The 12,770-nt window shown below is 46.9% G+C and overlaps 1 protein-coding gene across 1 annotated transcript; it reads right to left on the bottom strand.

Moving 5' to 3' along the window:
- Positions 1-268: 268 nt before the first annotated feature.
- Positions 269-4,712, bottom strand: LOC135393574 (uncharacterized). The gene is made up of 2 exons (XM_064623981.1): positions 4,434-4,712; positions 269-1,102 (listed from the first exon to the last, which is right to left on the bottom strand). The coding sequence occupies exons 1-2, from the start codon at positions 4,689-4,691 to the stop codon at positions 326-328; spliced, it is 1,035 nt and encodes a 344-aa protein (XP_064480051.1). The 5' UTR covers positions 4,692-4,712; the 3' UTR covers positions 269-325.
- Between the last annotated feature and the right edge of the window lie 8,058 nt (positions 4,713-12,770).

The following is a 12,770-nucleotide window of genomic DNA, read 5'->3' as shown; positions in this document are numbered from 1 at the left end:
ATGCAGAGAATTTTACCCTGGACCACCCTTTATTTCAGAAAAATGTCAATCAGGTCCCAGGATCGGCCCAAAAAGAAAACAAATGTGTTTAGAAGGTCTGAACAGGTAAACTAAACAAAATATTTCTCGTCCCGCTAGCTACCCACAGGTACGGGCACAGGACGTACCTGAAGGACTCTTCACGGACAGTCCAAGAGTGTTATCCTCAGGACGTCCTGAGGATAACCTCGAAGGACGATGACACTGTGGGGACATCCTGAGGACCGCGTGTAAAAATACTTTCTTTGCTGAACCCAGACATTTTATTGTAGGTGAAAATCCCTTTTTACTGTGGTTCCTCGTCTTGCGGTGTCATCCCCATAGCTTTGATGGCGGTGATCTTCTCGTAAACAGTTTGTTCGAATTCATCTCTGGGTACACCCTTGTACTGCAACCAGTTGTCATCTTCAAAGACGGCCAATGCATAGGCCGCGGCGACGTGAAGGCTCAGGTGTTTCCGAAGAGTTGTCTGGGCTTCTGGAAGGTTCAGCAGTTTCATGTAAGGTCCGTCTTCTCCTAGACGTTGATAGGCTTCCAGGAGTGCGTGCAACCTGTCGTTTCGCGGCCGTAATTCGGGTATCACATCCAGTACCCAAGAGTTCTTTCCGGCCAGGAATTCCAATATGAGGTGGATGTGTTTCATGCCAGCGAAACGCCAACCGACGGCTACGTATTCTTTGAGGTCCTGCATTCGACCTTCGTACCTTGTCTTGAGGATGGCGTTGCAGATGGCAGCGCGGGTGTGGGGCCATGCCTCGCCGAACCTAGCAATGGCATCTGCCTGCGCCACGTCGTATAGAGGTACCTTTGGGGGCTTGGAGCAATTCTTGAACACGTCCACCAGGTCATTTGCACGATTCTGGAACCAGTCCCGGTTGAGGTTGGAACCCTTGACACGTGGAAGATTGCACAGCATAACGGTAAACAAAAGGTAGAAGTCGTCCATATTTGGCTGGATGTAAGATGGAGCCAACTCGAGGCATGCCAGTTCACGGTCCAGGAACTCCTCCGTCACGGCCACCTCATCCAGCCAGAGTCCGTCACGATCGCACGCTTGGAGGACCTACAAAAATATTGCCTCAGTCATTTATTCTTACTAGGTTTTTGCCACTTTCGGAAGGTAGGATACAAGTGGAAGAAGGTCATATACTGAATCTAAAAATGGAATAATTATAAAATTGTGTGGATGTAGTTCCGTATCGGGACCACTGGCTTTTTTTAAAGAAAAAAATGAAACGCTTTTACGTAAAAGAGGAACTAATTAGTGACGGAATTAAACGGGAATGACATTGCGTGAAGGTGATTCGCCATCTTTACGGAGGACCTTCTGTTTTGCCTAGTGCTTGTCTAGATGTCTTCACATACTTCTGTAGTGGAAGATGATGCGAAACTAATTCGACTAGGACCAACCGAAGAATACATATATTGGACAGCGGCGCCACTCGGGCCGTTTCGGATTTCCGCCGGCATACCGTTCTTCACGGCAATGCACGTGTGACATCCCGCAAAAAATGCGACCACATCTGCTTGCTCCACAATCTACATTCAGCGATTACAACACTGTTATGAACATAAACGCTCAGAACGGCTTCAAACGATAGCAATTACTTTCATGTCAAGTCTCTTTGGAAAATTCCATTTTGCAACATGCGCTCGGTGTATGGGCCGGCAAAAAATGCATAGTGCGCTACCGATCAAGTCCAAATTCTCATTTTTCTTCCGTGTACAGTCTAAGGGATACCTACGACATATAAAAATTTCGAGGCAAGTTTTTGATGGGTTTTTTTTCATATACAGGCTTCCGCAATTCGTCATTTTTCGGAGGTATGGTGCTACTGAAAGAGGTATCGCTTACGTCCCTGACAGAGTAGAGTAACAAATTATATATAATTCGATAGCCCAATGAATGACAAATTAAACGACATAAAGCTTAATCTTATTCGTTTTGTACATCGTCCACAAAGTTGCAGTGAATATGGTGCGTTTCGGCACTTTTAGTCAACTTTGATTTTTTTTTTTTTGCAGACAAACAAAAACCGGCACAGCACTGCCAACGCAGGAGCCTATTGTGGTGGTCTAAAGCCAGATCAAGAAATAGCCTTGTAGGGAACGCTCAAACCGCGCGACGACATAGTCTTCTCAGAGCCAGTTTTTTTCCTCCTCTCCTATTTCCCCTAACTCACCCATGGCTTCAACATATATTTTTTTCCCGTTCATTCGAGACATCAAGTGTACCGAATTGTTCGATTTGAGATGGAACAAACTAAAGTGAGGTGATTTAGCACAATTCAACGACCCTACCTCTTGCAAGATGGCAAGTTTCGAGTCCGTTCGGCTTAGCATTCTCGTGTTGCTCTTGCGCTAGAAGTGCATCAGATGGGGTTGTTGAAATACATATAAAAAACTTCTAGTCCACAGAATTTTATAATGGTCCCGAGTGGTCAATATACGGAACTACACCCGAAGTTTTTTTTATATGCATTTCAACAACCCCATCTGATGCACTTCCTAATTTGCTCCTTCTTCAGGTAAAAAAAGAAACATCGTTTACCTAGTTATTTTCTTTGGTTACAAAAACGCAGTGGTCCCGGTAACGAACTACATCCAGTTTAATTATGTAAATACTTGCGAACTCAACTCGGAAATCTGCAAACCAAAGGTCACATTTTTTCCATGAAGAAGACCGAGAGACACGGACACAGAAGACGACACACGTAGGTTCTCAGACACTTTTTTTACTGCACCATGTGAAGAGCGTGCCGAATTTACTCAAACTGATGATAATTGACAGGGATATATTGAGGAGCTACCTATCGGAAAAAAATACCCCAACATCAAGCTCACAGAGGATAGCGCGCGACAAAATCTTCAGGGTAATCGGTGTCAGTCCGACGAAAGGAGGCATCGTAGAAAAAGGTAACACAGGCATGGCTTATTGCGTCCGGCGGGGATCATGCCTTCCCTCTTCCAATTTCAGGAACTGTCACTTTTTCTACTATCACTCTGTGGTTTGCAACCTCCTTTCGTCGGACTGACAACGACTGTGCTCAAGAAGTCGTCGAGCGCTATACTTGTGGTGCTCCGAAAAGTATGATGTTGGGATATTCTTCCGATGGGATAGCTTCAAAAGTCAGTCAATTTCAAAAGTCAGTCTGGCAACCTTCTAGCAGACGACAGTCGGCCATATCTTTGGCACGTCGTACATGTGGTTCCGTGTATGGTAAGCCAACGAGCGATGGCAAACGAGAATATTCAGTGGTCAAGAGACTTGACGAACATACAAGATGGGTTCTCCCAAAGACGTATGGACGCCTTTGTGAACATATGACTGCATCTGGCTCGACTGGCCGCGCAATAGAGAGAACAGTTATTATGCGTGTCATATACAGGTTCAACTTCCATCCGTGTCGCCCTGTCGACTTCCAGGTACGGCACATGATATTTTTGCACATTTCAAGACCAGTCGTGTATTTTGAACGTGGGATCCTACTGTTGCACGCTTTGGCGGATGTTTCCTAATATCCTATTATGTTCTATGCCTTCGCATATACAAGGTATTTATAGTTGGTCCATTGAGAATGACACCAGAACGCTTCTGACGATAGTTATTTGGAAAGCCACGTATCATGAGGACTTTTGCCGCCAAACAGTTTGTATACACATGCCTTGTTTCCTCTCTCACGCCACGCTGGCTGACATTACAAATGCAGATGGATGATCCACTCATGAAAAGAGCGGTGCTTCGATGAGAAAGCAGACCAAGACCCAGGCGGCAAAAGATCACCCCAGGCGCGTGGTTCAAACAGAGCCTTGCTGTCCGCGCAACGCTTGCCCAAAATATGGTGGACTTACGCAAACCCCCTATAAACGCGAATAAACCTGTACCCGAGAACGTTGGTAGACAAGACTGAAACCGAAACAGATCGCAAGGGGAGAACTGGGTTGTTCGCTGCCTCCTATTGACCGTGGCTTTCGGGCGCGCCCTTTGTACCCAATTCGTGGCGCTGTCGAACAGTGACGTCATTTGTTTACAAACAGGTAGAGGTCTATTTAAGTAAATTCGGCACGCTCTTCGTATTGGTGGGGTAAAAAAGTGACATTTGCGTTTCAAATTTCCGAGTTGACTATTTACATAACCAAACTGACGTTACATGACATTCGCTACAGATGGTGGCAAAAACCTAGTAAGAATAAATGCCGTTGACCACATGATTCTAGGTGATTAGAATTGAATGACACGTTTTCTGGGACACCCAGTATGTGAATTAAACTGGAGGAAATGCAGCTCCAGTTGAATCATAATGACCATAACGTAGGAACATACTGCAATCATTCAGATAATCACTCAGTCCCAAAGCTGACATTTTGCGTGATTGGTGTGAAAATCTCCTCACCTGGAGGTAACCCTGTGGCGCGACGAGCTTGAAAAAGCCGAGCAGGCAGGCAACCGCTGCTGAGCCGTCCTCAGTGTCTGTCACAAGACGAACGCACTCAGGCGAGAAAGCCTCCGGGAAGACGTACACCATCTGTTTGGGCATCGTGAAGTTGCTCAGAGGGTTAATCCTCTGTTGCTGCTGAGGACGACGCCGGCGATCCATCGCGTGCTTCCTCGTAGTCTTCTTCTTCCTCAGTGGACGCCTTTTGAAGCACATTTTTTTATGTCAGATGAAAGGCCTAACATCGGATCACGGCGAGCCCTAACATCGGATCGTGTCCTTTCAAAATATAAATGAAATAAAAAGGGACCTTTTCGAGGAACGGACGCGCAAAACCCTCGTTTTTTTTCCTCCCAAATATGCCTAAACATTTGCCTGTTTCAGAAGATACCTTTAGGAGGTATATGCACGATAGATATTTCAGATGAGAGTGAGCTGAGTGAACTGATACCAAGTATGGTAATGAGGGACAGCCAGAGAAATCACACGTCCAAGTTGGAACAAAACTGCTCGAGAGATTTTTTATAGCACAGAGCTTTGCACCTGCGCGCCAAACTGCGCTCGGACTGCTGGCATGTAGGCATACTAAAGCATAAAAAACTTTTACTACAATATCTTTTAAAACTCGGGACATATACGCGTGCAAACACGGCAAAACTATAAAACACTCGAATTCAGGGCAGGATTTTCTCCTTTTTTTTTTTGCACGAAAACTAGACATTATTTCGATAGAAATTATTCATTTTACCGCTGTTGATCATCATGTACGATGAGCTTCTAAACATAAAAAATAACGAATATCCAGGGGGTCGATGGGACTGGCTGTCAGCCTCACAGAGGTGGGCAACGTCACGACTGACGTCCTCAGCCCATTTCTAAGGCCGACACCGGGATTCCAACCCTGTACCTCCCAGGTGGCTGTGAAAGGGCTCGCCTGAACTGACGTTGCTGTAAAAATGTGGGCTTGACTTGGCTTGTACTGCTTCGAGTTTCGGTTTCACGGTGGCTGGTGACGACCTCTATGGAACTTGTGATTTTGAAGTAGTGAAGTAGTTGTGATTTTGCGAGTAGATCCCGGCATAGTATTTGCAGCCGCGACGTACGCGTTTCTGGCGATTATCAAACAAATTTATCAGTAAATTTATAAGGAGAGAAGACAAACATACAAATAAGGGCGGTTTAACACCATAACCGCACCAGACCAAATTAAATCCAGAACGTACGCGGGCATGGGCGTTATCGTTACACTGTCAAGATTTTGCGGACGTAGAGGATGCTGTCGACAAACTCCTTCTCCCAGTCCATACCCCTCTCACCAAGCTTTGCCAAGTGATTCTGAAATACGTGAGGAGCAATGTAAAGTGGCTTTCAGAATGTTCTAGAGGGTCGAATCATATGCCTAATGCAGTATCCCTCGCTTGTCTTTGCAAAATGTACACAGACAACTAATGCATCTCCATTGTGTGGAATTAGCTGCGTGGCCCGGCCAGGCCTGACTCTCGGAAACATATTTGTTGGCCCGGGCCCGGCTGGGCCCGGGGTGGTGGCGTATTTTAACGGCCCGGCCCGCGGTGCTAGCGTATTTTGTCGGCCCGGGCTCGGCTAGGCCCGGAGCACACAGCCACTAACAAGCCCGGCCCGCGGGCCGGGTCGGGCCCGGGCCGGGTCGGGGCCCCGGGCTCGTGCAGGGCTCTAGTCTACTCTAATCTAGACCGTCGGTAACTTCCGAAGTACCGTGTCTATCGCACCCAATCAACAGAGAAGATTCTGAGTCATGCACCCTGTGATTGTTTCGGTAGGTACAGTAAGTTGACGGTGACTTTACCAACGGTACACTAAAACTCGCTGTTCACGACGGTCTGCTGTAATGTAGACCGTTTGTAACTTCCGAAGTTCCGTGTCTACCGCACCCCAAGAGAAGATTCTGAGTCATGCACGCTGTCATTGTTTCGGTAGGTACGGTAGGTTGACGGCGACGTTACCAACGGTACACTAAAACTCGCTGTTAACGACGATCTACTGTAATGTAGGCCGTTTATAACTTCCGAAGTTCCGTGTCTACCGCACCCAATAGAGAAGATTCTGAGTCATGCACGATGTCATTGTTTCGGTAGGTACAGTAAGTTGACGGTGACTTTACCAACGGTACACTAAAACTCGCTGTTCACGACGGTCTGCTGTAATGTAGACCGTTTGTAACTTCCGAAGTTCCGTGTCTACCGCACCCCAAGAGAAGATTCTGAGTCATGCACGCTGTCATTGTTTCGGTAGGTACGGTAGGTTGACGGCGACGTTACCAACGGTACACTAAAACTCGCTGTTAACGACGATCTACTGTAATGTAGGCCGTTTATAACTTCCGAAGTTCCGTGTCTACCGCACCCAATAGAGAAGATTCTGAGTCATGCACGATGTCATTGTTTCGGTAGGTACAGTAAGTTGACGGCGACTTTACCAACGGTACACTAAAACTCGCTGTTCACGACGGTCTGCTGTAATGTAGACCGTTTGTAACTTCCGAAGTTCCGTGTCTACCGCACCCCAAGAGAAGATTCTGAGTCATGCACCCTGTGATTGTTTCGGTAGGTACAGTAAGTTGACGGTGACTTTACCAACGGTACACTAAAACTCGCTGTTCACGACGGTCTGCTGTAATGTAGACCGTTTGTAACTTCCGAAGTTCCGTGTCTACCGCACCCCAAGAGAAGATTCTGAGTCATGCACGCTGTCATTGTTTCGGTAGGTACGGTAGGTTGACGGCGACGTTACCAACGGTACACTAAAACTCGCTGTTAACGACGATCTACTGTAATGTAGGCCGTTTATAACTTCCGAAGTTCCGTGTCTACCGCACCCAATAGAGAAGATTCTGAGTCATGCACGATGTCATTGTTTCGGTAGGTACAGTAAGTTGACGGTGACTTTACCAACGGTACACTAAAACTCGCTGTTCACGACGGTCTGCTGTAATGTAGACCGTTTGTAACTTCCGAAGTTCCGTGTCTACCGCACCCCAAGAGAAGATTCTGAGTCATGCACGATGTCATTGTTTCGGTAGGTACGGTAGGTTGACGGCGACGTTACCAACGGTACACTAAAACTCGCTGTTAACGACGATCTACTGTAATGTAGGCCGTTTATAACTTCCGAAGTTCCGTGTCTACCGCACCCAATAGAGAAGATTCTGAGTCATGCACGATGTCATTGTTTCGGTAGGTACAGTAAGTTGACGGCGACTTTACCAACGGTACACTAAAACTCGCTGTTCACGACGGTCTGCTGTAATGTAGACCGTTTGTAACTTCCGAAGTTCCGTGTCTACCGCACCCCAAGAGAAGATTCTGAGTCATGCACCCTGTGATTGTTTCGGTAGGTACAGTAAGTTGACGGTGACTTTACCAACGGTACACTAAAACTCGCTGTTCACGACGGTCTGCTGTAATGTAGACCGTTTGTAACTTCCGAAGTTCCGTGTCTACCGCACCCCAAGAGAAGATTCTGAGTCATGCACGCTGTCATTGTTTCGGTAGGTACGGTAGGTTGACGGCGACGTTACCAACGGTACACTAAAACTCGCTGTTAACGACGATCTACTGTAATGTAGGCCGTTTATAACTTCCGAAGTTCCGTGTCTACCGCACCCAATAGAGAAGATTCTGAGTCATGCACGATGTCATTGTTTCGGTAGGTACAGTAAGTTGACGGTGACTTTACCAACGGTACACTAAAACTCGCTGTTCACGACGGTCTGCTGTAATGTAGACCGTTTGTAACTTCCGAAGTTCCGTGTCTACCGCACCCAATAGAGAAGATTCTGAGTCATGCACGATGTCATTGTTTCGGTAGGTACAGTAAGTTGACGGTGACTTTACCAACGGTACACTAAAACTCGCTGTTCACGACGGTCTGCTGTAATGTAGACCGTTTGTAACTTCCGAAGTTCCGTGTCTACCGCACCCAATAGAGAAGATTCTGAGTCATGCACGATGTCATTGTTTCGGTAGGTACAGTAAGTTGACGGTGACTTTACCAACGGTACACTAAAACTCGCTGTTCACGACGGTCTGCTGTAATGTAGACCGTTTGTAACTTCCGAAGTTCCGTGTCTACCGCACCCCAAGAGAAGATTCTGAGTCATGCACCCTGTGATTGTTTCGGTAGGTACAGTAAGTTGACGGTGACTTTACCAACGGTACACTAAAACTCGCTGTTCACGACGGTCTGCTGTAATGTAGACCGTTTGTAACTTCCGAAGTTCCGTGTCTACCGCACCCCAAGAGAAGATTCTGAGTCATGCACCCTGTGATTGTTTCGGTAGGTACAGTAAGTTGACGGTGACTTTACCAACGGTACACTAAAACTCGCTGTTCACGACGGTCTGCTGTAATGTAGACCGTTTGTAACTTCCGAAGTTCCGTGTCTACCGCACCCCAAGAGAAGATTCTGAGTCATGCACGCTGTCATTGTTTCGGTAGGTACGGTAGGTTGACGGCGACGTTACCAACGGTACACTAAAACTCGCTGTTAACGACGATCTACTGTAATGTAGGCCGTTTATAACTTCCGAAGTTCCGTGTCTACCGCACCCAATAGAGAAGATTCTGAGTCATGCACGATGTCATTGTTTCGGTAGGTACAGTAAGTTGACGGTGACTTTACCAACGGTACACTAAAACTCGCTGTTCACGACGGTCTGCTGTAATGTAGACCGTTTGTAACTTCCGAAGTTCCGTGTCTACCGCACCCAATAGAGAAGATTCTGAGTCATGCACGATGTCATTGTTTCGGTAGGTACAGTAAGTTGACGGTGACTTTACCAACGGTACACTAAAACTCGCTGTTCACGACGGTCTGCTGTAATGTAGACCGTTTGTAACTTCCGAAGTTCCGTGTCTACCGCACCCCAAGAGAAGATTCTGAGTCATGCACGCTGTCATTGTTTCGGTAGGTACGGTAGGTTGACGGCGACGTTACCAACGGTACACTAAAACTCGCTGTTAACGACGATCTACTGTAATGTAGGCCGTTTATAACTTCCGAAGTTCCGTGTCTACCGCACCCAATAGAGAAGATTCTGAGTCATGCACGATGTCATTGTTTCGGTAGGTACAGTAAGTTGACGGTGACTTTACCAACGGTACACTAAAACTCGCTGTTCACGACGGTCTGCTGTAATGTAGACCGTTTGTAACTTCCGAAGTTCCGTGTCTACCGCACCCCAAGAGAAGATTCTGAGTCATGCACGCTGTCATTGTTTCGGTAGGTACGGTAGGTTGACGGCGACGTTACCAACGGTACACTAAAACTCGCTGTTAACGACGATCTACTGTAATGTAGGCCGTTTATAACTTCCGAAGTTCCGTGTCTACCGCACCCAATAGAGAAGATTCTGAGTCATGCACGATGTCATTGTTTCGGTAGGTACAGTAAGTTGACGGTGACTTTACCAACGGTACACTAAAACTCGCTGTTCACGACGGTCTGCTGTAATGTAGACCGTTTGTAACTTCCGAAGTTCCGTGTCTACCGCACCCTAAGAGAAGATTCTGAGTCATGCACGATGTCATTGTTTCGGTAGGTACGGTAGGTTGACGGTGACGTTACCAACGGTACACTAAAACTCGCTGTTCACGACGGTCTGCTGTAATGTAGACCGTTTGTAACTTCCGAAGTTCCGTGTCTACCGCACCCCAAGAGAAGATTCTGAGTCATGCACGCTGTCATTGTTTCGGTAGGTACGGTAGGTTGACGGCGACGTTACCAACGGTACACTACAACTCGCTGTTAACGACGATCTACTGTAATGTAGACCGTTTATAACTTCCGAAGTTCCGTGTCTACCGCACCCAATAGAGAAGATTCTGAGTCATGCACGATGTCATTGTTTCGGTAGGTACAGTAAGTTGACGGTGACTTTACCAACGGTACACTACAACTCGCTGTTAACGACGATCTACTGTAATGTAGACCGTTTATAACTTCCGAAGTTCCGTGTCTCCCGCACCCAATAGAGAATATTCTGAGTCATGCATGCTGTCATTGTTTCGGTAGGTACGGTAGGTTGACGGTGACGTTACCAACGGTACACTAAAACTCGCTGTTAACGACGGTCTGCTGTAATATAGACCGTTTATAACTTCCGAAGTTCCGTGTCTACCGCACCCCAAGAGAAGATTCTGAGTCATGCACGATGTCATTGTTTCGGTAGGTACGGTAGGTTGACGGTGACGTTACCAACGGTACACTAAAACTCGCTGTTAACGACGGTCTGCTGTAATGTAGACCGTTTATAACTTCCGAAGTTCCGTGTCTACCGCACCCAATAGAGAAGATTCTGAGTCATGCACGATGTCATTGTTTCGGTAGGTACAGTAAGTTGACGGCGACGTTACCAACGGTACACTACAACTCGCTGTTAACGACGATCTACTGTAATGTAGACCGTTTATAACTTCCGAAGTTCCGTGTCTCCCGCACCCAATAGAGAATATTCTGAGTCATGCATGCTGTCATTGTTTCGGTAGGTACGGTAGGTTGACGGTGACGTTACCAACGGTACACTAAAACTCGCTGTTAACGACGGTCTGCTGTAATATAGACCGTTTATAACTTCCGAAGTTCCGTGTCTACCGCACCCCAAGAGAAGATTCTGAGTCATGCACGATGTCATTGTTTCGGTAGGTACGGTAGGTTGACGGTGACGTTACCAACGGTACACTAAAACTCGCTGTTAACGACGGTCTGCTGTAATGTAGACCGTTTATAACTTCCGAAGTTCCGTGTCTACCGCACCCCAAGAGAAGATTCTGAGTCATCCACGCTGTCATTGTTTCGGTAGGTACGGTAGGTTGACGGCGACGTTACCAACGGTACACTAAAACTCGCTGTTAACGACGGTCTGCTGTAATGTAGACCGTTTATAACTTCCGAAGTTCCGTGTCTACCGCACCCCAAGAGAAGATTCTGAGTCATGCACGCTGTCATTGTTTCGGTAGGTACGGTAGGTTGACGGCGACGTTACCAACGGTACAATAAAACTCGCTGTTAACGACGATCTACTGTAATGTAGACCGTTTATAACTTCCGAAGTTCCGTGTCTACCGCACCCCAAGAGAAGATTCTGAGTCATGCACGCTGTCATTGTTTCGGTAGGTACGGTAGGTTGACGGCGACGTTACCAACGGTACACTAAAACTCGCTGTTAACGACGGTCTGCTGTAATGTAGACCGTTTATAATTTCCGAAGTTCCGTGTCTACCGCACCCCAAGAGAAGATTCTGAGTCATGCACGCTGTCATTGTTTCGGTAGGTACGGTAGGTTGACGGCGACGTTACCAACGGTACACTAAAACTCGCTGTTAACGACGGTCTGCTGTAATGTAGACCGTTTATAACTTCCGAAGTTCCGTGTCTACCGCACCCCAAGAGAAGATTCTGAGTCATGCACGCTGTCATTGTTTCGGTAGGTACGGTAGGTTGACGGCGACGTTACCAACGGTACAATAAAACTCGCTGTTAACGACGATCTACTGTAATGTAGACCGTTTATAACTTCCGAAGTTCCGTGTCTCCCGCACCCAATAGAGAATATTCTGAGTCATGCATGCTGTCATTGTTTCGGTAGGTACAGTAGGTTGACGGTGACGTTACCAACGATACACTAAAACTCCCTGTTAACGACGGTCTACTGTAATGTAGACCGTTTATAACTTCCGAAATTCCGTGTCTACCGCACCCAACAGGGAATATTCTGAGTCATGCACGCTGTCATTGTTTCGGTAGGTACAGTAGGTTGACGGTGACGTTACCAACGATACACTAAAACTCGCTGTTAACGACGGTCTACTGTAATGTAGACCGTTTATAACTTCCGAAGTTCCGTGTCTACCGCACCCCAAGAGAAGATTCTGAGTCATGCACGCTGTCATTGTTTCGGTAGGTACGGTAGGTTGACGGCGACGTTACCAACGGTACACTAAAACTCGCTGTTAACGACGATCTACTGTAATGTAGACCGTTTATAACTTCCGAAGTTCCGTGTCTACCGCACCCAATAGAGAAGATTCTGAGTCATGCACGATGTCATTGTTTCGGTAGGTACAGTAAGTTGACGGTGACTTTACCAACGGTACACTAAAACTCGCTGTTAACGACGGTCTGCTGTAATGTAGACCGTTTATAACTTCCGAAGTTCCGTGTCTACCGCACCCCAAGAGAAGATTCTGAGTCATGCACGCTGTCATTGTTTCGGTAGGTACGGTAGGTTGACGGCGACGTTACCAACGGTACACTAAA

Source organism: Ornithodoros turicata, chromosome 4 (genome assembly GCF_037126465.1).
Source record: "Ornithodoros turicata isolate Travis chromosome 4, ASM3712646v1, whole genome shotgun sequence".
NCBI classification, from domain to species: Eukaryota; Metazoa; Arthropoda; class Arachnida; order Ixodida; family Argasidae; genus Ornithodoros; species Ornithodoros turicata.
This window is presented reverse-complemented; position numbering and strand designations above follow the sequence as displayed.

Bases quoted from the DNA above. Each gene is read 5' to 3' on its own strand.
- LOC135393574 (XM_064623981.1), bottom strand. From the start codon at position 4,691: ATGTGCTTCAAAAGGCGTCCACTGAGGAAGAAGAAGACTACGAGGAAG. The intron at 1,103-4,433 runs GTGAGGAGATTT...ATATTTTTGTAG, and splicing joins CGCCACAGGGTTACCTCCAG to GTCCTCCAAGCGTGCGATCG.